General features: G+C 39.6%; 1 protein-coding gene across 2 annotated transcripts in view; it reads right to left on the reverse strand.

Moving 5' to 3' along the window:
• Positions 1-22,802, reverse strand: part of LOC101652203 (limbic system associated membrane protein) — a 757,030-nt gene that overhangs the window by 352,823 nt on the left and 381,405 nt on the right. For both annotated transcript variants that reach the window (XM_045286168.1, XM_004706414.2), the window contains exon 2: positions 15,733-15,965. In XM_045286168.1, the coding sequence (XP_045142103.1) occupies positions 15,733-15,965 (233 nt within the window). The remainder of the gene's footprint in view (positions 1-15,732; positions 15,966-22,802) is intronic.

Genomic DNA, 22,802 nt, shown 5'->3' on the forward strand with positions numbered 1-22,802 from the left:
CGACAAAAGAAAACTTAACGATGACAACAAAAGCCAAATGACCAAAAATAAATTAAAAAAAATAAATGAAAAACTTGTAAATAATTCAAGGTTTGTTTGTTGACCTCTAGGAGTGTCCTCCAGGTGAGTGAAATGGGGTGCCATGCCCTGGCCCCAAAGTCTATCCTTTGCACTCCCTCGGGACCTCCCTGCTCTGCTCCCCATGCTGCTCTCTGCACACCCTTAGTGTTTTGCCTCAGTGTGGTGGGGTCAGACCTGGCCAATCCCAACACTGAGTTTCCAGTGTTGTCCCCTGTAGGGCCATGGGTCAGCAAGAGACATCGTGTCTCATAGTGGGACTCGCCATATGGTCCACTCTGTGCATTGGCTGTTCTGAGTGGGGATATCATACTCCAGGCTTGATAGCTATCCTTTTTTGATTGTTTATGGTACATCTCTGTGTGCAAGCTAGCACATCTGTAAGTACCCACATTAATATTACGTAAATGTAAAAAAAATTAACTTGTGGCACAGACTGGATGTAACTATAATATCTAACAGATGCAGACCAGATATGGAATCAATCTTTATTGCCCTCAAAATTCTGACCATAAGGTATTTAAATCCCTGTCTTTGCAGCAATTCAAGATTTAAACATGGCTAAACATTCATGAGTCATTTTTCCAGTTATTTTCTTCCTAGCATGGAGATGAGATTTATACACTGAGCTAGCACTAATTTCAGTATTGGGGCTAACACAACTTGGCCTCTTCTTCTCAATTTACTCCCTTCTTTGAGAAGGACAAATGTAGTCTTGAGTAAGGAACATTTGGCTATAAATAATTATTTGTTTTAATAATTAAAAACTAAGCTTTAGATACATATAGAAATCTTGGAGCTAGAATCATTATTAGAGGTTGATAGACTTGAGGTGGGTAAAACTAGAAGTCTACCTTCAAGGACAATATCAGGTGAAAACTACATGTCATCACACTCTAATTTAGTTCAAAACCTCCAATTTTCCCCATTATGTTAGCTTCTTGGTGGCTGAAATAAACAGCAATATTTTAAAGCCAAGCCTGCCTATGAACAGCTAGTCAAAGGACATTCCCTAAAAAAAGTAGGGAAATTAGTACAATTTAGCATATGAAATCTAAATCATAATTCCAGTTAATCATTTAGATTCTGAATAATAAAAGAATTAACCACATGGCTTAAAATCTAACTACATAAGATTTCAAATCCTTATTTTATTAGAATGCCTTTTAAAGGTGAAGTACAATAAGTATAACAATGCAGTGGAAAATTTGTCTTGCATGAAATATTGTTGGCAATGTTCAATTGTTGGAAGAATAATCTATTTAGTGCTGTGCTGATTAAAGAAGAAGCAAAATGGAAAAAGGGGGATAGAAAGAAGTAGTGAAAGAAGGAATGAAAGAAGGAAAATAAGAGAAGGGGTGGGGAGGCTGGAAGGACGGAAACGAGAGCCAGAGCAAGAGAAAGGTACTTTCAGGAATTCTGGGTTAAAAAATGTTCATCACCATTATGCATGTTTAATAGGACTTTACAATTGACTTCTAAGGACTTAAATCCAAAAAACAGAAGGCTCTAGTGTTGGGAGCCATCCCACCCATGCTGTTTAGCACAGCTACAGCCTGGTGGAAGGGCTTCCAACATCCCTCAAATATTTGCTGTTGTTAAATCCATTCTTGAGAATTTTGTGCATTGTCATGTTTACCGCACCTGGAGCGGATGCGAGGGCAGTCTTGAGAAGTATGAATGAAACCAGATGTAAAACTTGCTCCAATATGACGGGGCTTTCCTTAACTGAGGCATTGGAGAGGCTTAGACAGCAAGACATCTTTGGGAATTCTGAGAAGGACATGTGGGAATTGCGTGAGGAAGAAACCCCAAAGTTGAGGTCAGAGGAGAAAATGAAACCCACCAAAAAACCCTGGATTCCATTCAGATTAGGTAGTGGGGGACTCTTTTGGCCTCCCCGATATAGAGGACCTTATAGACTGCCTCCCCCAACTGAAGCCCCTTTACCTTGGACAGGGGCTTACATAGAAGGAGAGAGAATGGTTAACATTAATAGAAAACATGTAAAATGGGAAACATGAAGTCTTTGGCCAAGAATCAGATGGTTTGGCACCCCATGGTGCCTCAGGAGTATAAAAAATAAAAGAGAAATAGGTAGACAATGGAACAGTTACCATGGGAAAGTTTGTAAAGGAAAATATCTAACTCTGAGAAGCATTTAACTCTGCTTGTAGATATTAGGCTTTGAAGTAGCACATGAGGTAGTTTCATTATGTTGTTAGTCTACCAGGAAAGGAACAGTGTGAGCAAAAAATAGGGCAGTGAGTAGGATATGAGTCTAACCACATTTTCTGAACACCTCAATCAAGAATAGCATGTGACGTTTAAGACAAGCAGTACAGAAAGAAAGAACCAGGAAGAGGACAGAAAGTGATAGAGAAAAGTACAGACCTTATAATGGTCTGTTATCATGTTTTAGGGGAAACAATAAGGGTGACTTTGGAGTTAATCATAGGGCATTGTTTTTATGTAGGGGTCTAAAAAACTATTTATGGTATAAATAAAGCTGTTTGGAAGAACTCAGCAGAGATTGCTTCCACTAGAACATCTCTCCTGTCTGTCTCATCTGTGTTCACTAACTACACACCTCCTTCAGGTATCCAGTTCAACCCTCCCTCCCGGAGCTGGACTCAGTCGAGTGGCGCCCCTGAACAGGGACCTGAAGGTAATCTTTCCTCGTTTTCGGTGTGGATCGGACTTCACCTAGGGTACTGCAGACCCCCTGGCGCAAGGCAACCAGGTAAGAAGAGGTGAACAGATAAAGAGAAGTATGGGCCACAGTGAGTCTAAGGAAAGACGACTTTGTTAGTAGAAATTCTAAAGTAAATTCTTAATGGAAAAGGGCTCCGTGAGTCGACTCATCAGATAACAGGATTTTAAAATTTTGTACAGCGATGCAGTCCATGGTTTCCTGAAGAAAGTACCGTCAGTTTAGATACATGGACTAAATTAGGGGAAGAATTAAAAGAATACTATAATGAACATGGGACTGAAGAAATCCCTGTAGAAACATTCTCCTTATGGAGCTTAGTGAGAGATTCCTTAGACCTCTTACAAGAGGTTACTCAACTTTCCAAGAAACTTTCTTTGCAAGATGAGAAAACGCCTCTAAAGGCGGAACAAGGGGACAGGAAACAGAGTTATACTGTTGAAACTGACTCAGGGGAAAGCGATGATAACCTTTCGGCTGAAGATGAAGCTGACTTACAAGGAGCAGCTGCCCGATATCATGACAATGACTGGAATTTCCCCTTAGTTCAAGCAAAAGGTCATTGTAAAAAGCTCCATTATGGCTCGATGAATAAGTTGGCAGTTAAATCTAAAATTAAGAAGTCTAAAGGCTGCCCTGAACCCCCGGCTCCTTTGGGTTTCAGCTTTCAAAGAGCCCTACCTTGTGTCAGAAATATGTAAGTGTAGCCTTGCAGTCAAAGAGGGATAAGTATTTAGAAGCTTATGTTATCCGTTATATGGATGATATTCTTTTAGCCCATCAAAACCATGGTATATTGCAAGAGATTTTACAAGATACTATAATGGCTCTAACTCAGGGACTAAAAATACCCCAATAAAAAATACAAACAGAAACCCCTTTTTCTTATTTGGGAGGAAAATATTGGGAGAGAAAATAATTACTCAACCTACACAATTAAGGCAGGATTCATTAAAAACCTTAAATGATTTTCAAAAATTATTAGGGGATGTTAATTGGATTTGTCCTTTTTTAAAGCTAACCACTAATGATTGGAAACCTTTATTTGCCATCTTACAAGGGGACCCTAACCCTAAGTCACCTAGGGCATTGACTCAGGAAGGAAAATTGGCCATTGAAAAGGTGCAAAAAGCAAAAATGAATAACCAATTAACAAGATTAAACTATTTAAAACCTTGGTCTTTGATTTTGTTACCTACTGTCCATTCCCCTATGGGATGTTTGTGGCAGAATGGACCACTGGAATGGTTATATTTAGCTTCCAATTCTCCTAAAATGGTCACTCCTTATACTTCCTTGATAGACTTGCTTGTCATAAAGGGAAGAAAAAGGAGTAGAGAGTTGTTTGGTATAGAAGTCCCCAATATTATATCACCTTACAATGCCCATCGGCTTGGAAACCTTTTGCAATCTGGACCAGATTGGCAGGTTGCCCTTGCAGGATATATAGGAATCATAACTTATCATTCACCTAATAACCCTTTGTTACATTTTATAATAGAACACCTTGTAATTTTCCCTCAAAAACCTCTAAGGAACCTTTTGACGCTCCACCGGTGTCCCTTGTTTTTACTGATGGATCCTCTAATGGCACAGCTGCAGTTATAATTGATGAACAGAAGATTTCATTTTCTACTAATCAGAAGTCTGCTCAAAAAGCTGAACTTATGGCAGTAATATATGTATTTGAAACATTATTTAATACTTTGTTTAATCTTTATTCAGATTCACAGTATATGGTTAAATTGTTTCCATTCAGAGAAAAAGCATCCATTCCTCACCAGAAAACCACTATATTTGATTTAATTACTAAATTACAAAATTAATAAGCAAACATAAATTACAATTTTTTATATGGCATGTTAGATCTCACAGGAACCTGCCAGGTCTTATACATGAAGGAAATAGGCAAGCAGATGCCTTAACACAACCCACGATTTAATCCATAGAGCAGGCCTCCAAGAGTCATGCTTTACATCATCAAAATGCTAATGCTTTGAGATTACAGTATCACATAACCAGAGAAACCACACGAGAAATTGTGAAAAAGTGTTCTGTGTGCCCAACTCAGGCTCCAACCTCGCCAACTGGAGTCAATCCTCGAGGATTGATGCCTAATGACATATGGCAGATGGGCGTTACTCATATCCCTAGTTTTGGTAAACTTTCCTTTGTACACATATGCATACATACTTTTTCACACGCAGCCATTGCCTCAGCCCATATTGGAGAAGCATTTAAGGATCTTATTCAACACTTGTTTTACTCTTTTGCCATTTTGGGACAGTCTAGTGAGATAAAAACTGATAATGGCCCTGCTTATACCTCTACTGCTTTTAAGAACTTTTGTTCCACTTTCGGGATCAACATATTATAGGAATTCCATACAACCCTCAAGGACAGGCCATAGTAGAAAGAGCTCAGCAAACACTTAAAAACCAAATCCAGTGTTTACAGGAAGGAGAGCTTATTTTACAGCATGCTTTGTTTGTTATAAATCATTTAAATTGTAATTCAGAAGGATACACACCCATCTATCTACATTTTCAGGGTCCTGACATTAAGCCTAAACCACTGGTAAAATGGAAAGATTTATTAACTGGGACCTGGAAAGGCCCAGACGTCTTACTCACTGTGGGCGAGGATCTGCTTGCGTCTTTCCACAGGTGCTGACTCTCCTGTGTGGGTCCCAGACCGATTCATTCACCCCCATGACGGGCCTGTCGCCTCCTCCGTCTTCCAGCAGTGTTACTAGCTACTTGGGAGCCATAGGGAAACAACTGACTCTTCTCCTGATGGATTCCGACAGGCTGTGTTCAGCCCCTCCGACTCACACTCCAGTACCCTTGTCATCTCCTTCCCTGATGGGGGGAGCCAGTCCAGCCTTGGTTTCTCCTTTCCAGCGTCTGTCTCTTCAGCCAGGTCGTGGAGAATCTGGGCCCGGGCCTACTGGTCACCTCCGCGCCCTCTCCACCCGCAGTCTTCCCGCCGACCTGGGGACAACTGAAGCTCAGCAACAAAGCAATCCACATTGCTGCTTCACAAGGAACAGCACCCACTCCTGCGGTTGTTTTAACTGCTCTGCTAGCAGTTCTCAGGTGCCGGGTATTAGTCTCAGGATTAGTTGCAGCTGAAACCTATTGGTCTTACATACCAGAACCTCTGGGTTTGCCCCCGGTCACCTGGGAGACACCCGAGTGCCGGTTTTTCAAAAGATTCCTTCCTCCTGGGGGAGTCACTCAAGTGCTTTTATTAACCCCAAACGTTCATATAATGTTACCTACAGGGGTGATAGTTCCCTGCCTCCCATTTGCGGATCCCATCTTCACATGCCACTTCCAGGGCCTTGTGTGTCACTGGGGAGTAGAACTCTGGTCACAGATTCCCCTGTTACTACAGCCAAGCAGAGACATCTTTGGATGTCAGCGCTTATAATTCCTTGTTTCCAGCTTTTAAATTCATTGCTAATTCTACTTTACCTCCTGATGAAATTCCTGTGTGTGACCCTTATCCAGAAGCCGATGATAGTTGGTTTGCTATCAATAGGAAAACAGGATTTCCAAAATGGCATGATTGTGCCATTGTGGGAGCCACATCAGACAGAAAAGGAGTAAAGCAACCTTTAAATGGTACAGATTTGTATGTATATGATTATTCCAGTACATCTCCCATTGACGCTTACCGCAATTTAGTCAAACGGAGTACAAGATTTAATTGGTCTGTTGCTGATTTGCCCAATCCTGAACCTTTGGCCAGATGGTTTACCCCAGGCTGGGTTTCTCCTATTTTGACCTTTTTCAGTTCCAATGGTCCAGTAGTTCAGACATCTTTGTGGAGGCTCTTTACGGTTATCTAACCTGCTGGTCTAAAAAGACCCAAAAAAGAATACAGATACAGAGTCCTTCAAGCTTGCAAGCATTCCCCTTTTGCTGGTCTATATCCTGGGGATTTTGGCACATTAGAAATATTTGAAAATAATGGGGTCTTTGTTACTCATTGTAAAAATTGTGTTTTAACCAATTGTATTTATTCTTGTTTGAATATAACTTCTTTTGTCATTGTTCAACAACCCCCTTATATTATGTTACCTTTAAAACTGGATACCCCTTGGTATGATAATATGGGACTACATGCCATGCAGTTAATGTCAGATATTTTGCAAAGAAAAAGAAGATTTGTTGCCTCTTTTATTTTAGGTAATATAGCATCATTTGCTATTTTATTATATGTTCCTTGACCGCCTCTGCTGTAGCTTTGGTCCAAGAAATACATACTGCTAAACATGTTGATGAATTCACCACAAATGTTACCATAGCCTTAATGACACAAGCAAAAATTGATCAAAAACTTGTCAGATGAGTTAGTGCCTTAGAAGAGGCAGTAGTATGGATGGGTGATCAGATTCAGGCTCTAAAAACTAGAATGATGATTAGATGTCACTCGCAGTTTAAATGGGTCTGTGTTACTCCTTTAATTTACAATGAATCAGAAGTCCCATGGGAAAAGGCTAAGAATCATGTTTTGGGAGTATGGAACCATTCAGAAATTTCTTTAGATTGAGCCTCTTTACACGCCCGTATAACAGCCATCAGTCACTCTGGAAGCTCTGTACCACCAGCTTCAGAAGTTGCCAAATCTTTGTTAGAAAAAAATACTGGATGTGTTACAAGAAAGTCCTGGTTATCAATTTTTGTTAATCTGGGAGTTGCAGCCTGGATAATACTTCTTCTTGTTCTCTTTCTTCCAGTCATCTTCCGACTGACCTTCACAGTTTACACTCGGTGCAGGCAGAAATCCAAAGGCTTCATTTGAAAAGTAATAAAAAAGGGAGAGATGTTGGGAGCCATCCCAACCATGCCGTTTAGCAAAGCTACAGCCTGGTGGAAGAAGCTTCTGCAGAGCAGAGCTTCCCAGCAAGGGCTTCCAACATCCCTCAAATATTTGCTGTTGTTAAATCCATTCTTGAGAATTTTGTGCATTTTCATGTTTACCGCACCTGGAGCAGATGTGAGGGCAGTCTTGAGAAGTACAAATGAAACCAGATGTAAAACTTGCTCCAATATGACGGGGCTTTCCTTAACTGAGGCATTGGAGAGGCTTAGACAGCGAGATATCTTTGGGAATTCTGAGAAGGATATGTGGGAATTGAGTGAGAAAGAAACCCCAAAATTGAGGTCAGAGCAGAAAATGAAACCCACCAAAAAACCCTGGATTCCATCCAGATTAGGTAGTGGGAGATTCTTTTGGCCTCCCCGATATAGCGGACCTTATAGGTTGCCTCCCCCAACTGACGCCTCTTTCCCTGGACAGGGGCTTACATAGAAGGAGAGAGAATGGTTAACATTAATAGAAAACACGTAAAATGGGAAACATTAAGTCTTTGGCCAAGAATCAGATGGTTTGGCTCCCCATGGTGCTTCAGGAGTATTAAAAATGAAAGAGACTTAGGTAGACAATGGAACAGTTACCATGCGAGAGTTTGTAAAGGAAAATATTGAACTCTGAGAAACATTGAACTCTGCTTGTGGATTTTAGGCTTTGAAGTAGCACATGAGGTAGTTTCATTACATTAATTAGTCAACGAGAAAAGGAACATTGTGAGCAAAATAGGGCAGTGAGTAGGATACAAGTCTAACCAAATTTCTGAGCACCTCAATCAAGAATAGCATGTGACCTTACGGGGAAAAAAGAACCAGGAAGAGGACAGAAAGTGATAGAAAAAAGTACAGACCTTATAATGGTCTTTTATCATGTTTTATGGGAAACAATAAGGGTGACTTTGGAGTTAATCATAGGCATTGTTTTTATGTAGTGGTCTGCAAAACTTTTATGGTATAAATAAAGCTGTTTGGAAGAGCTCAACAGAGATTGCTTCCACCAAAACATCTCTTATGTCTGTCTCGTCTGTGTTCGCCGACTCCACACCTCCTTCAGGTATCCAGTTCAACCCTCCCTCCCGGAGCTGGCCTCCGTCACTCTAGAGCTATTCCTTTTTTTTTTTTTTTTAAAGAAAATTATGCTTCCTAAAATTTGGCTCTTCAATTGTTAAATTAAGAATCTTTAAACATTATAATTGAAACTCAATGCCAATATCCTATGATTAAGTAAATATAGGAAATTTGTAAATTAAGATTACGCAAGTTTGTCTTACAAGGCATCACCCTCTGATTTTCCAAAATTATAGTTTAAAACTATTTATGCAATAGATTTCCTGTTAAGGAATGTGATTTGAGAAATAATAGCAATGAAAAACATTTCTAGTGATTCTTTTAATATTGCAGTAATACATAACTATTTATTAAGAAATAGGTTTCAAAAATTCCAAAGTTTGTTTGTTTCTATTAATTATATCTTATTTTATTATATGAAAACTACGTAATTAAAAAAATAATATTATCCAAATTCATAAACACTCAATGTAAGATTTATTTATTCTATATGGATACCGGTTATGGATCAATTTATAGCCACTAAAATTATGTCTTCAAATCTGGTCCCTGTATGTGATCCTTTTTGAAATAGGGCTTTAATTTTTGTTATGTTAATAAATAGATAGCAGAGTGGAGGAGGTCTTAAGCCTAGCCATTTTTCAATTATAAGAAAGAGTAGAATAGAGACACACATACAGGAAGGCAAAAGCAATATGAGGACTATCTCCAAGGAAAGAAATGACAAGGATTTCTGGCAGTCACCAGAAACTAGGAGAAAATTTCATAGAAAGAGCCAATATTGAAAGACCAGGAACTCTGAGGAAATAAATTTCTACCTCTGAATCCATTTATTATAATTCTGTATAATTCTTATACATTGATCAAGAGGTGGTTGTGTAAAGAGAACAAGGGACTGCTACTTGGTTAAAATCAGGAAAGGTATGCATCAGGGTAGTATCCTCTCACTATATTCAATCTGTACGCTGAGTAAATTATCAAAGAAACTGGATTAGATGAAGAAGAATGTGGCATCCGGAATGGAGGACAGTTTATTAACAACCTGCAATACACCGATGCCAAACCTTGATTGCTGAGAGTGAGGAGGACTTGAAGGGCTTGCTGATATAGATCCCTCATTTCAGCCTTCAATATGGATCACAACACAATTTAAAAAGAGCCAAATCCTCACAACGGAACCAGTAAGGCGACAACCTGAAAATGGAGAACAGGTTGACGTTGTCGAGGAGTTGGTCTTGCATGGATCCATAATCAATGCTCATGATAACTGCAGTCAAGATGATCTCGTGCATTGATAAATCTGCTGCACGAGACCTTGTTAAAGGATTGAACCAAAAAGGATTTTACTTTGAGGACTAAGGTGCTCCCGAGCCAAGCCATGGATCTTTCCATTGTCTCACATGCATGTAAAGTTGGACACAGAAGGAGCAGACTGAAGAAGAACGGATGCATTTGAGTTGTGATGCTGATGACTATTGGAAAGTATCTCTGAGTGCTCATTAGAAGCACAGATGTTGCAACTTCATCTTTCATACTTCAGACAGGTTGTCAGGAGAGACCAGTCCCTGGAGAAGGACATCACATTTGGTAAAGTAGAGGGGTGATGAAAAAGAGGAAGACCCATGACGAGATGGATTAACCTCATGGCTGCAGTCATGGGCTCAATCTTTGGGGACATTGTCAGGATGGCCCAGGATGGGGTAGTGTTTGTTTCTGTTATGCATAAGGTCACTAAGAGTCAGCATTGACTCAATGGTATGTAACAACAACAAACCCACACAACAATGACACAGTACATTGATAATGTAGAAAAAACTAATATAAATGTGGTGAATGATACTTTTTATAAGATTCACAGTCTAAAAACATCATCTTCTGGGATGTTTTATTGTTGTCCCTTATTCACGAAAATATTAATGCTATCGTATAATAACATGGCCCAGTTATTATGGTCACCATTTCCATGAGCTTAACACCTTTGAGATGAGAGCAGAGTCTAGGATGCAGTTTGATGCAGTGTCCTACAGTAGAATGAATAAGCAGGCGATCATAAATCTCTCTCATTGATTCCTCAGGTCCCCAGAATAGAACTTCCTGATGATCAGTATTCGTCTAAATCACCCAAAGAACACGCCAGCTTTGCAAATCTGGCCCCATCCCCAGAGAGCCTGATTCAATTGTTCTGAAAGCAGGCCTGTGAAATATGTATTTTGACAAGTATAGTGAAAACAGAACAAAACAAAACAAAAAGGCCGACTCTGTTGCAAGGTACGTAAGGTCTGGATCTAGAGAAACATTGCCAAAATACAGATCAGAAGGCCTATTAAGTCATAGGGGAAGAACTGTTGAAGAAGACATTGGAATTATTGGGAAGAATGCTGGGATACCAAGATCGTTTTTATTGAAACTTAGGGTTATGTTTTCCAAACTCTTTAGATTAGGATCTATAAAAATTCTTGATTGCTTAGGGGTCCCACTTTTAATTAATTATCTCCAATGAATGTTGATATACAGGGTAGCTTTGCCTTCCGCAGATGCAACTTTTAATAACGAATCATAAATGATCACTTAATTGATTTACACATTTGCCGATGCAAACATTTGACCTGTGTTATCTTATGCGGCAGATATGTGTAGATGTTGTTTGGTAAAAGATTAAGTTTAGTGAACCATGAAGCGTATTTATTTCAACACAGGCTTTGCGGATGTGATGACTCTCATGAACTTACATAATCTTACGTTCCAAAAGAAAAAGTATCACCAAGTAAAATGGAATAGTTCATATGTTGAAATGCAATAATGTGAAGTGAATATATATGTGTACATATAATATATGTGTATTCATATATATATGAAAATGAGACTCCTAGGAGAAATGGATTGCAGAAGAAATAAGAGATGGCAGAAAATATCTCCACATTTATGAAGAGGGATAATTTTGACCTCAAAAGAAGAAGAAGTCAATCATATTTTTAAAGCTTTGATAGCGCAAAATGAACAGTTTGGGAGTAAAAAAAAAGTAGTTTTCTTTCCCAGAAAAAGGCTAGGTAAGCACTTGTGGGAAAATGCTACTATGCTTGTTATGGTGCTGGTCTATCTGTTCTATGCCTCATACTCAGAAAGATAAGTTCTAAGAGTATTTGGGAGGAGAGACATTATCTAAAATTAAATTATGCAGCTTTATTTCACCATAGAATCTTAAGGCACATATTTCTTCGATAGCAGTAGTTCTCAAAGCGGGTTCCCTGAAGCAGCAGCAGCAGCAGCAGTATTGCCTGGGAATTTGTTCTGAATGAGCCACAGTGGAGTAATGGTTAGGTGATGGGCAGCAATCAGTGATTCAAAACCACCAGTGGCTCTGAGGGAGAAAGACAAGGTTTTCTACTCCCTTAAAGAGTTACAGTCTAGGAAACCCACAGGGGCAGTTCTAACCTGTCCAAGCGGGACAGCTATGCGTCAGCATTGACTAGATGGCAGCGAGTTGGGGTCTTTTGGGGTGCATTCTCTAGCTTTACTCCAACCAGTGAAACTGAAATTCTAGGGCCAATCAAAATGACACTTACTTCCATTGAGGCATTCCAACTTATAGTGTCAGGATATAAGTCGACCGTAGAAGACAGGGTAGAGCTGCCATTGTGGGTTTCTGAGACTGTAACTCTTTAAGGAGTAGAAAGCCTCAGCTTTCTCCAGAAGTGGTTTCCAACTGCTGGCCTTGTGGGTAACAACCCAACTGGAACCTACTATGCCACCAAATCCATTGCCATCGAGTTAATAAGACTTGTTATGAGTTAAGAAGACCCATAGTGACCCTATCATTCTAGGCCAGGCCACATCAATTTAAACTTGATTAACCCTCCACTGATAGATCTTTGATGATTTAGCAGTAATATTGTCCAAAGAAACCAGCAACCATCCTAGAGAAGAAAACGTAATGACTATATGACAGAGACAAGAGCAATGGCCAAAGGACTGGAGGGATCCAGTGATGACTGCAGCAAAGGTCAGAAGGAAACCAGGGACCTTTGGAAGCAAACAAGTTGTAGCCACTTATGCTGAGACTCTATCTGGGGCAAGAGTGAGTTTTATAGTGATCACTCATGTATGATGATGACCAGCATCATCATCGATTGCAAGAGACTATCTGATCCTCCAACAATCATGCTAAGAGCTGGCATAGAATACTTTATTTAAGCCTTACACTTAAGACAGTGACAACAACACATACACACATAACCAAACTCACTGTTATCCAATCACTTTGGAATCAACAACAACAAAAACAACACACACACACACACAACCAATCTCCCTGTCCTCCAGTCACTTCTGACTGGCACAGACTCTCAGGACCTCTGGGTTTCCTGTACACCTTTTCTCCCTGGAAGCACCTAGTGGGGTCGAACTACTTAGCGTTCAGTTAGCAGCCTGTTGCCTAACCCGTTATGCATTGGATTTCCAGAAATCATGGAGGGGACTAAGACAGGCATTTCAAATTTTAAAGAGGCTTTGGTCTGGCGCTATGGCATTGGAAGAGACACCGATGAACAAGAGCATGGGAAATGATACACTACAGATTAAAACCAAGAGCAACCCTTGTATAGAGCTTTTGTCTGTGTTACAGTTGTGGCACTGAGCAGGCAGCAGCGTGGACACACAGTGTGAAGAGAAAACCTTAAACAAACTCCTGATATAACCACAACACTGAATGTCCCACGGAGTAGTTCATTCATCTGGTGCTAAAGACCAAATGTCCACATCCATGCAATTGTTAAAAAAAAGTCCCTCACCCTGACTTGCGTACAGAAAGAAGCAATCTTTTCTTTTTCCTTTAAAAGTAGATTATTTGAAATATTTTTTCTTTCAAAGGAATGTGATGAATAATAAATGACAATAATATGTTTAATAAGACATAGATGGGCAGAAAACCCTAAACTGGCTCAAAAGGCAGCCCGGGGAAGGGTCCTGCTCCTCTCTGAAGTGCCTTTATTTTTGGCCTTTTAAAAATAAAATTAATAAGACCTACTTAATAGTTATATATTTGAATTAAAGGAGACAGTGAATAAGTATTTCCTGGTATTTTGTAGGTTTGAACACATTCCTTAATGTCAAATTCAAGTTAATTTTATTTGCACTGACGCAGCAAGATGTTCATAGGGGTGATGTAATCCCAACCTAGCTCTCATCCTTTTGGGATGGTCATATTTGCATCTAAAAAGTATCAATATAATAAGAATAAAGGAAGGGGCTTTGGGAATTGGGTGTGAGTATCCAATTATACATTGGATAATCCTTAAAGTCATAGCAAAACACCTCCACTTCAGTGCAAAGTACTTTGAACTCAATTCCACATGTCTTTGGCTCCAAACAGCATGTAATTTCTATACTCTTGTGCAGGAAGCCTATGTGTAATGATTCTCGGTTGTCTTTTCTAGAAGGCAAGGATACTACGACTCAGATTGCTCCATTTTATTCAGTATAAGACAAAAATAATGTGCCATTCCGAGCTGTGATTTCTAGTAGCGCTCTAAGGACACCACGGCATAAAGGTACCTAAAATCTCAATACGATATGGAGTTAGTCACTGGATAACATATGTTCTAAGGAGCCTTATGTTAACTAGCTATTTCCCCTCCCCTTATCTTTAAATCTGGTAAAAATTCTTCTTTGGTTCTGAGTGGGCTCTCGGTGTGTTTGTGTATGTGCACATGTGTAGACACTTTCATGCATTTTAAGGTGGTAAATGAACCAATTTATGTGTTTACATAGCTCTAGCTATGCATACACATTTAAATGGGTTGGCTGAGTTCCAAACCCTGGTGTCTCAAGCACTAAACCACCAGGAAAGCATCCTATATGTTGACGATGATAGAGACTGGGCAAGGCAGTAGCAATAAAATGAAGCTGTCAGCCATTGCAAATGGACCAAGATAGAAGTCACATGACTAAACTACTCCTGCACCAGACTGCCTCTGATATATTTTATTCCAAATTCAATCTATTATTCAGAAGAGTTGAGAGAGCAATAATTTAAATGCTGAAATAATCAATTCCATAACACATTAATAGAAGCTACAGTCAAACTTCGACACGCCACAGACTGAACTGGAATCTTGGCAGTAGCCCTAGGGCCACGCCTAATTTGCATTACATTTACATAAAACTGTAAATCAAGACTACATGAACACAGCTCAAATATTTGTTAGCGCTAAGATCTTTCCTGATAGATGGATTGAAACTGCTGGTGGTTTGATTTCCAGTGCAATAAAATTGTGTAGCTGATCAGCTTTATTCTCATCCTGCAATTATGGAGAAAGGGGCCCAAGAGAGCTATGGTTTGGGGGTATGTATATGCCATCTAGGGATTCTACTCTGTAAAACGATGACTCAAACATGCCCTTGGAAACCCCAATCTGGAAGCCGACTGTCCCCAATGACTTTGCAAAGGCTTAGCACTGGATTTGCTCCCAAGTAACATGCCATTAAATGGATATGCAAATTATGGAGAAGGTTGGCCAGCTGAGATGATGTCAAAGTCTCTGAGAATTTGCATATATATTTTAAATGTACTTTTGTGAACCAGAATTAGTGATATTCTTTTGGCTGAAGAAAGATAAGGGCAAGTCTTGAATTTAGCCAAAGAGCCAAGGTAACAAGCTGAACTTCATATAGTTGCAAGCATTTTGTGTGCTCTTATATCTCTGTTTTAACTTCTTGCAAGAGCTGTGGCCCTTGCTGTGCACTTTACCACTCAGGGCCAAGGGAACCCATTCCTACCAAGGACATAGACTGGCTAGGATACTCTACAGATTCTGCTTAGTCCTCTCATTTTAAGTCTATCCTTAGAAAGAAAATAGATTCTAAGCACAATAATATATTTTAAATTGTTTTGCTTTCTTTCTCTCCCCACCCAGGAAGGATTTGACAAATATTCTGTGCATTGTGATTATTATACCTTCCTCACCTAACCTGACCCGCCTAACCCATTTTTCTTACCTTGAACAATCAAGTAAACTTGGGAGGTCTTGGGCTCATGCTGTGTCTGAACTGAGCAAGTATAGGAACCCTCATCGTAGACATCCACCTTCTGGATTCGGAGGCTGTATTCCAGAGAATGGCGCTTTTCCAGTTCCACCCGGGGGTCCAGAGACCACTTGTCATGTCCAGCGAAAATGATACCAGAACGGTTCAACCAAGCCACCTTCGAGTTCTTATCATCTACGACACACCTGGCAGAGAAGAATAACAGCATTAGAGCCGTAAACATCACTGAATCTACATTCATTCTCCAAACGACCAGACTTAAATAGAACAATAAAAAAATAATTATTTCAAAGGTGAAATAATTACTGCCATGTCATTTTTATATGCTTATGTGTTCCCACAGTTTCTCCTTTAAGATATGATTCCCATCATGGTCTCATAGGAAAACTCAGTAAATTGGAATAAATTAATTCATAAAACTCATCATCTGTATCCAGAGACGGCATAATGTCCAGGGTCATAAAAGCTTCTGTGTGGTCATCTAAGACACCATGGTGGGTCTCTACTCACTGGGAACAAAGCAGTAAGAAGGTCATAAAAATGTCAGAGAAGACACAAGTTACCCAAGTTACAAGTGCATCCACCCTGAGACCAGAAGAACTAGATGGTGCCTGGCTACCAGGGAGCAGGCTCCTAGGTAGAATGGGAGAAAAATGTAGAGTGGAACACACATACTTATAGAATATCTTTGAAAAGAAGTCAACTAAGCTGGAACAGTAGAAAATCGAGGGCTCCACGAGACCCTCTTTAAAACCCAGAGACAATGAGATCCCCTGGAGATCACCTCTTTAGTGAAGTAGCAGAGCGAGTGGTGCACAAGATAGAGGATAGTATCCATAAGATTGATGTCCTATGTGAAAGCTACTGATACGCAGTTATTTGATCATTCATTTTCTTTTCTTTTTGTCTAGGAAAAGATCATTCCTACTCAATAAGCCTAAATTTTAAGTTTGAGATTTAGCCAATGGACATAGTGTCCCTTTTACTGAATCTTTAACTGCACTTAGTTTTTTTCATAGGTGGTGGAGATAAGAATCATAACACACCTCACTATGAGAACAAAAGGGCAACAATTACTCCAGAGCAAAGTTGAGACTATAGGGGAGGAGATTGAGAACTGGGAATAGAACACATTGACCAGAAACACAATGTTGGCACACTGTGATATATAAAACTAATGTGATTGAACAACTGTGTGGAAATTGTCAGTTGGCTACTTAACTTGCTGAGTACACATTCACCGAAGACACCATAAAATACTGTTTATAAAAAGATAGAATTGACAGCTAGTAGATGAACGCCATTCTATTAGACTCCATCCAGCTGTAAACAATCTGAGTATGATGCACATTGTTGTTGTCATTGAGTTGGTTATGATTCATAGCAACCAGAATGTCATCATTACAATGGTTCCTCCACCTCAGTTCATTGCTGCAGCCACAGTGTCACTCTATTTCATTGAAGGCTCCAAGTATGTTGTCCTTCTCCAGGGACTGGTCTCCCCTGACACCCTGTCCAAAGTATGTAAAACGAAGTCTCACCATCCTTGCTTCTAAAGAGCACTCTGGCCTTACTTCTTCCAAGACAGATCAGTTTCCCCTTTTAGCAGTTCATGGTACTTTCAATATTCTTCTTCAGCAGCACAATTCAAATGTATCAATTCTTCTTAGTTCTTCCTTAACCAGTTACCAACTTTCACATGCATATGAAGCAAGGGGAAATTCCATGGTTTGGGTCAGGCACATCTTAGTACTCAAAAAACATCCTTGCTTCTCAGTACTCCACAGAGGTCTTGCGCAGCAGATTTACCTAATGCAACACATCTTCTGATCTCTTGACTGCTGCTTCCTTGAGCATTCATTGTGGATGCAAGCAAGACAAAATCCTTGACAACTTCAAACCTTTCAGCATTTATCATGATATTACTTATGGGTCCCATTGTAAGAATCCTGATCTTTACATTGAGTCTTAATCGATATCGAAGGCTGCAATCCTTAATCTCCATTAGCAAGTGCTTCAAGTCCTCTTCACTTTCCACAAGTAAGGTTATGTTACCTGCATATCACAGGTGATTAGAAAGCTTTCCCCCAGTCCTGATGCCACATTTTTCTTCATATAATCCAGCTTCTCTGATGATTTTCTCAGCATGCAGACTGACCAAGTATGGTGAGAACACACAACCCTGATACACACCTTTCCTGTTTTTAAACCACTCAGTAACACACTGCCTCTTGATCCATGCACAAGTTCATCATGAGCACAATGAAAAGTTCGGGGATTCCCATTCTTCTCAAAGTTGTCCTTATTTCTTTTGTTTCTTTGTTTGATCCCCCTGTCAAATGCTTTTGCATAATCAATAAAACACAAGTAAACATCTTTCAGTATTCTCTGCTTTGAGCCATGATCCATCTGACATCAACAATGATATTCCTTGTTCCACAATCTCTTCTGTATCCAGTCTGAACTTTTGGTAGTTTCCTGTCTATGTACTTCTGATCATTGGATGATCTTCAGCAAAATTTTACTTGCTTGTAAAATCGATGCTATTTTTCTATAACTTCAGCATTCTGTTGGGTCAGCTTTCTTTGGAATGGCACAGATATGGATCTCTTCCATTCAGTTGGCCACGAAGTTATCATCCAAATTTCCTGGTACAGACCAAAGAGAGCTTCCAGTGCTTTATCAGTTTGATGAAATGCTTCGATGGGTAGTCCATCAATTCCCCGAAGCCTCATTTTTGGCTAATGCATTCAGGGCCACTTGAACTTCTTCTTTCAGCACCATTGGTTCTTGCTTATAGGCTATCTCCTGAAATTATGGACTAGCTCTTTTGTGTACCGTGACTCTGTGCATTCATCCTGTCTTCTCTTGATGCTTCCTGCATCAAACAATGCAGGTAAATAGCATTCATTGATAATTTTACTATCTACCAGATCCTCTTCTTTCTGTCTGGGAAAAGATCATTCACATAGAACCCTATCTTGCCTAACTTTTCGCTTTGAGATTTAGCCAATTGATAAGATGCCACATTTAGTCAGAATGGAACTGTATAACTATTCTTTCATAAGTATGATCTGATAGTTTCTGTGATGGTGATATGATTACAGTCCATTTCTATAGTAATTCGAGCATATTTTAGAGTTTGTGCCGATCCATGCACGTTCAGAATGCTCACTCCCAGGAATGAGTAATGTATGAGCACTGTCACAGATCCCTGTAAATGTACAGCAGCATGTCAAGGGATCCATGCAAGCATCATCTGACATCAATCTGGTTCCAGCCACAGAGGGCAACAGGTTGTCTACTGGTGTAGCCTGCATTTCTGGCTACATTAGCATGAATTCCACCTTTTATGGAAGAAAGAGAAAATTAATATTAAGGTTCCTATTTCAAGAGAGGCGAACGAGGAATGCTTATTTGAATACTACTTATTTTATAAACTTAAAAAGGAGCATTATCTCAGAAAAAAAAGTGGGGACATTTTTTTCCGGGTTAATGGAAAAGGGGTAAATATTTCAAGGAAGTGCTGTTTCTTCTTCGATTGCAGGAGGATTCTGGCAAAGGAAAAGCATAAACAACACTCTCCCTCTTCCTTTGGCAAGTTAGAGGTCTGCTCCACAGGGAGATTGTCCCACACCTGCTTCACAGCCGCAGAGCCAGCTGTTCAGCACTGTGGGGTGTGAGGGGGTGGACAGAGGAGCCAAGAGCAGCACAGCAGAACAATTAAAATAGCCTGTTCCTTCTTCCATCCAAACCAAGTCAAATCCAGGTTTTCACTCAGGTCCAGATAGCCAGGCATAGATAGCCCACGCCCATACATAATCAGGAAATTGATGTTTAACCCACACTTTGGCTAGCACTTGAATCCAACCGGTCTCTCTCCTAAGAAGACAGGAGGGGTCAAGTTCATAACTCAGACCTCACTACGGCACAAAGGTCCACTTTATCCCACTCTTTTTATGTGGTGTTTGTAGTTGATTTGGAGTGAGAATTTCATTTAATGAGTTTATTGCCAAGATCTTCACGTTGTATTTTCTTTTCCACCTATTTGTTTTCATAGACATAGCTAAAGGCATCAGTATCTTTAGTTCTCATAAGTGGAATCTCTGCCATGTAGATATTGTTAGTTTTTGCTAAAAAAAAAAAAAAAAAAAAGGAAAAAACCTCAGCCAACCCCTGACAGCATTGCACTTCAGGATAGATAATGAAATGTTCTATTTGCAAAGAAAGCATGTCATTTCACTTGCCATGTACAGCATAGTAGACCCTATGATTACCTGGCTCAAAATAGCCAATACCAGCTTATGTTCTTATTATTTCCCAGACTATTGATCTTCAAGTGTTCATTTTGTTTTTGATAACTTTCAAGTTTCCTAAATTCATACTTCATACCTCCTTCTTTCTGATTAGTCATCTATATGTGTAGCTCTGTATTTTCTCATTTTAAGTCATGTCAATCAGAAAATGAAGGTCCTGAAAGCTGTAATCCTTTCTTGTGGGAACATTTTAAAGAAAATAAAATCTCATTAAAAACACTCACAAAATGTGTGTGAGAGGGGAAAGGGCGCACCCTCTAGAACTCATAGTGCTTATACAACTCATTTTAAAAGTGATTTAATCATGGGGGACGGGTAATGATTTTATAGCTCCTCTTGATGTGATTGAATGATTGAATTGTGTGATATGTGAATTAAGAGCCAATAAAACTGTTAAAAATTAAAAAAAAATACGAAAAGCACACACAGAGACCCTTGTGCATTTTCTCTATACTCCCTTCCCAAGTACTCTGTTACACTGACTGCATAAAGAAACCATGGTTGGTGAGTGGGGTCCATGAAAACACAGGGATAATGCAGACTCACATTTTTCCTACATCTATCAGAAAATGAATGAACTTATGTAGCCATCGAAGACAGCCACCTGCTGTCATAGGTGCAAGATTAAAGATTATTCCATCCTAGTGCCCTAACCTTCTGGCCTCCCATATTAGATCAACCTACTGATTTTTGAAGCATGATGAATTCTTTCATCTCTCCATATCTTTGCTCATCTCTTTCCTGCCACTTAAAAAAAGACTTCAGCTATGCTCTTGTTCTCTTTGTTGGTATCCAATTCATCCTTCCGGACTCCTCTGCAAGGCTCCCTCTCTAGCCTGTCTCTCAACAATGTCATGTCCTTTCACTTGGTTCTATCTTAGGACCTCATCACACTCTACATTGCTTCTGTGCTCTTTGCACTCCTCTCTCATATTAAGCTTGTTAAAGGCAAACACATCTGACATTCATCAATTAATCTTTGTGGTTCTCAGAGAGCCAGGGCCTGTAAATATTATGTAGATCGTAGAGATTTGCAGAAATATAGAATAAACTAAATTTAATAAACAGATATTACATCAATGGTCAATTACTAACTTTACGTAGCTGCAGAATACAGGGATAACTATGTTAACACACCTTAAAGATGACCAAAATGATCAGACATAAACTGAAAAAAATAAAGAGAATTGTTGACCAGTATTTACATGGAAGCACAAGGGCCAGGTGGGGGGACCCTTTCTTGAAGTTTGTGAGGTGAAAAGATCATTCCTAGGAACTAAATAATCTACATTGTGTATGGCTAACAGTAAGAAGAAGCACAACACACTAACTGAATCTTTAATGAGTTGACCAATTCTATAATAAGCCCACAAATAGTGGATGTGTTCCTTGACTTAAATATGAGCTCATGACTTAAAGCACCAGCTGAAAAAATAAAAAAAACAGGAAAGGAAGGCAAACACATTTTTACCTCCATTATTCAGTGTACCTGAATCCATAAAACTGTCACAAAGAATCAAGGTACTCATAAAAATCCTAAGCATTGAATGTCTTCAAACACTTTATACCAACTAGATTATGCAAAGTCACACAAATAGGAGCATTGACAAGTCCACTCCCACTGCATTAGACTGGGGATGATGTTTACAAGGTGGCGAATGTAACTTCAGAAAGAATAAGTGTTAAATTCAGTTATATATCATAGCATATTTACCAGTATATTATATAAGTATATTTACTGAGAGTATATCCACAAGATACTGTTGTTGTTGTTAAATGCCATTGAGTCCATTCTGACTTATGTTGTTGCTATTGTTAGGGGCCGTCTTGTTGATTCTCACCCATAGCCCCCTGATGTACAACAGCATGAACACTGTCAGTCGCATGCCATCTGCACAATCATGCCAATGGCGGAGGCAACGTTGTAAATGTTGCAGCCGCTGTGTCAACCCATCTCTCTGAGACCCCTCCTCCTTGTCTATGTTCCTCCACTTGACCAAGCATGATGCCTTTCTCCACAGACCAGTCCCTCCTGACAATATGCGCGAAGTATGTAAGAGTAAGTCTCACCATCCTTGCCTCTAAGGAGCACTCCGCCACGCTTCTTCCAAGACAAATCAGGTTGTCTTTTGAGCAGTACATGGTATTTCAAATGCATCAATTCTTTCTTATTCAATGTCCAACTTCCACATGCATATGAGGCAATTGAAAATATATTGTGTCAGGTCAGGTACACCTTAGTCCTCAAAGTAACAGCCTTGTTACTCAAGTTTAATGAGTAACAGATTGACCTAATGCAACATGGCTATTGATCTCTTGATTGCAGGTTCCATGAGCATTGATTATGAATCCAAGCAAGACAAAATCCTTGACAACTTCAACCTTTCATGATGTGACCTGCTGCATTTTCATTTTCAAGATGTGACCTGCATTTTCATGATGTGACCTGTTGGCCCACTTGTGAAGATTCTGCTCGTCTTTGCATTGGCTGGTAATCCATTCTGGAGGCTGAAATCCTTGATCATTATCAGCCAGTGCTTCAGGTCCTTCCCACTTTCAGCAAGTAAGGTTGTGTCATCTGCATATTGCAGGTTAAGAAGCCTTCCTCAAATACTGATGCCACATTCCGCTTCACATAATCCAGTTTTTCTGATTCTTTTCTCAGCACGCAGATTGAATAAGTGAGCTGAGAGGATACAACTTGGA

The sequence above is a fragment of the Echinops telfairi genome, unplaced genomic scaffold (assembly GCF_000313985.2).
Source record: "Echinops telfairi isolate 266 unplaced genomic scaffold, ASM31398v2 ScPeMD7_6;HRSCAF=24_0, whole genome shotgun sequence".
NCBI classification, from domain to species: Eukaryota; Metazoa; Chordata; class Mammalia; order Afrosoricida; family Tenrecidae; genus Echinops; species Echinops telfairi.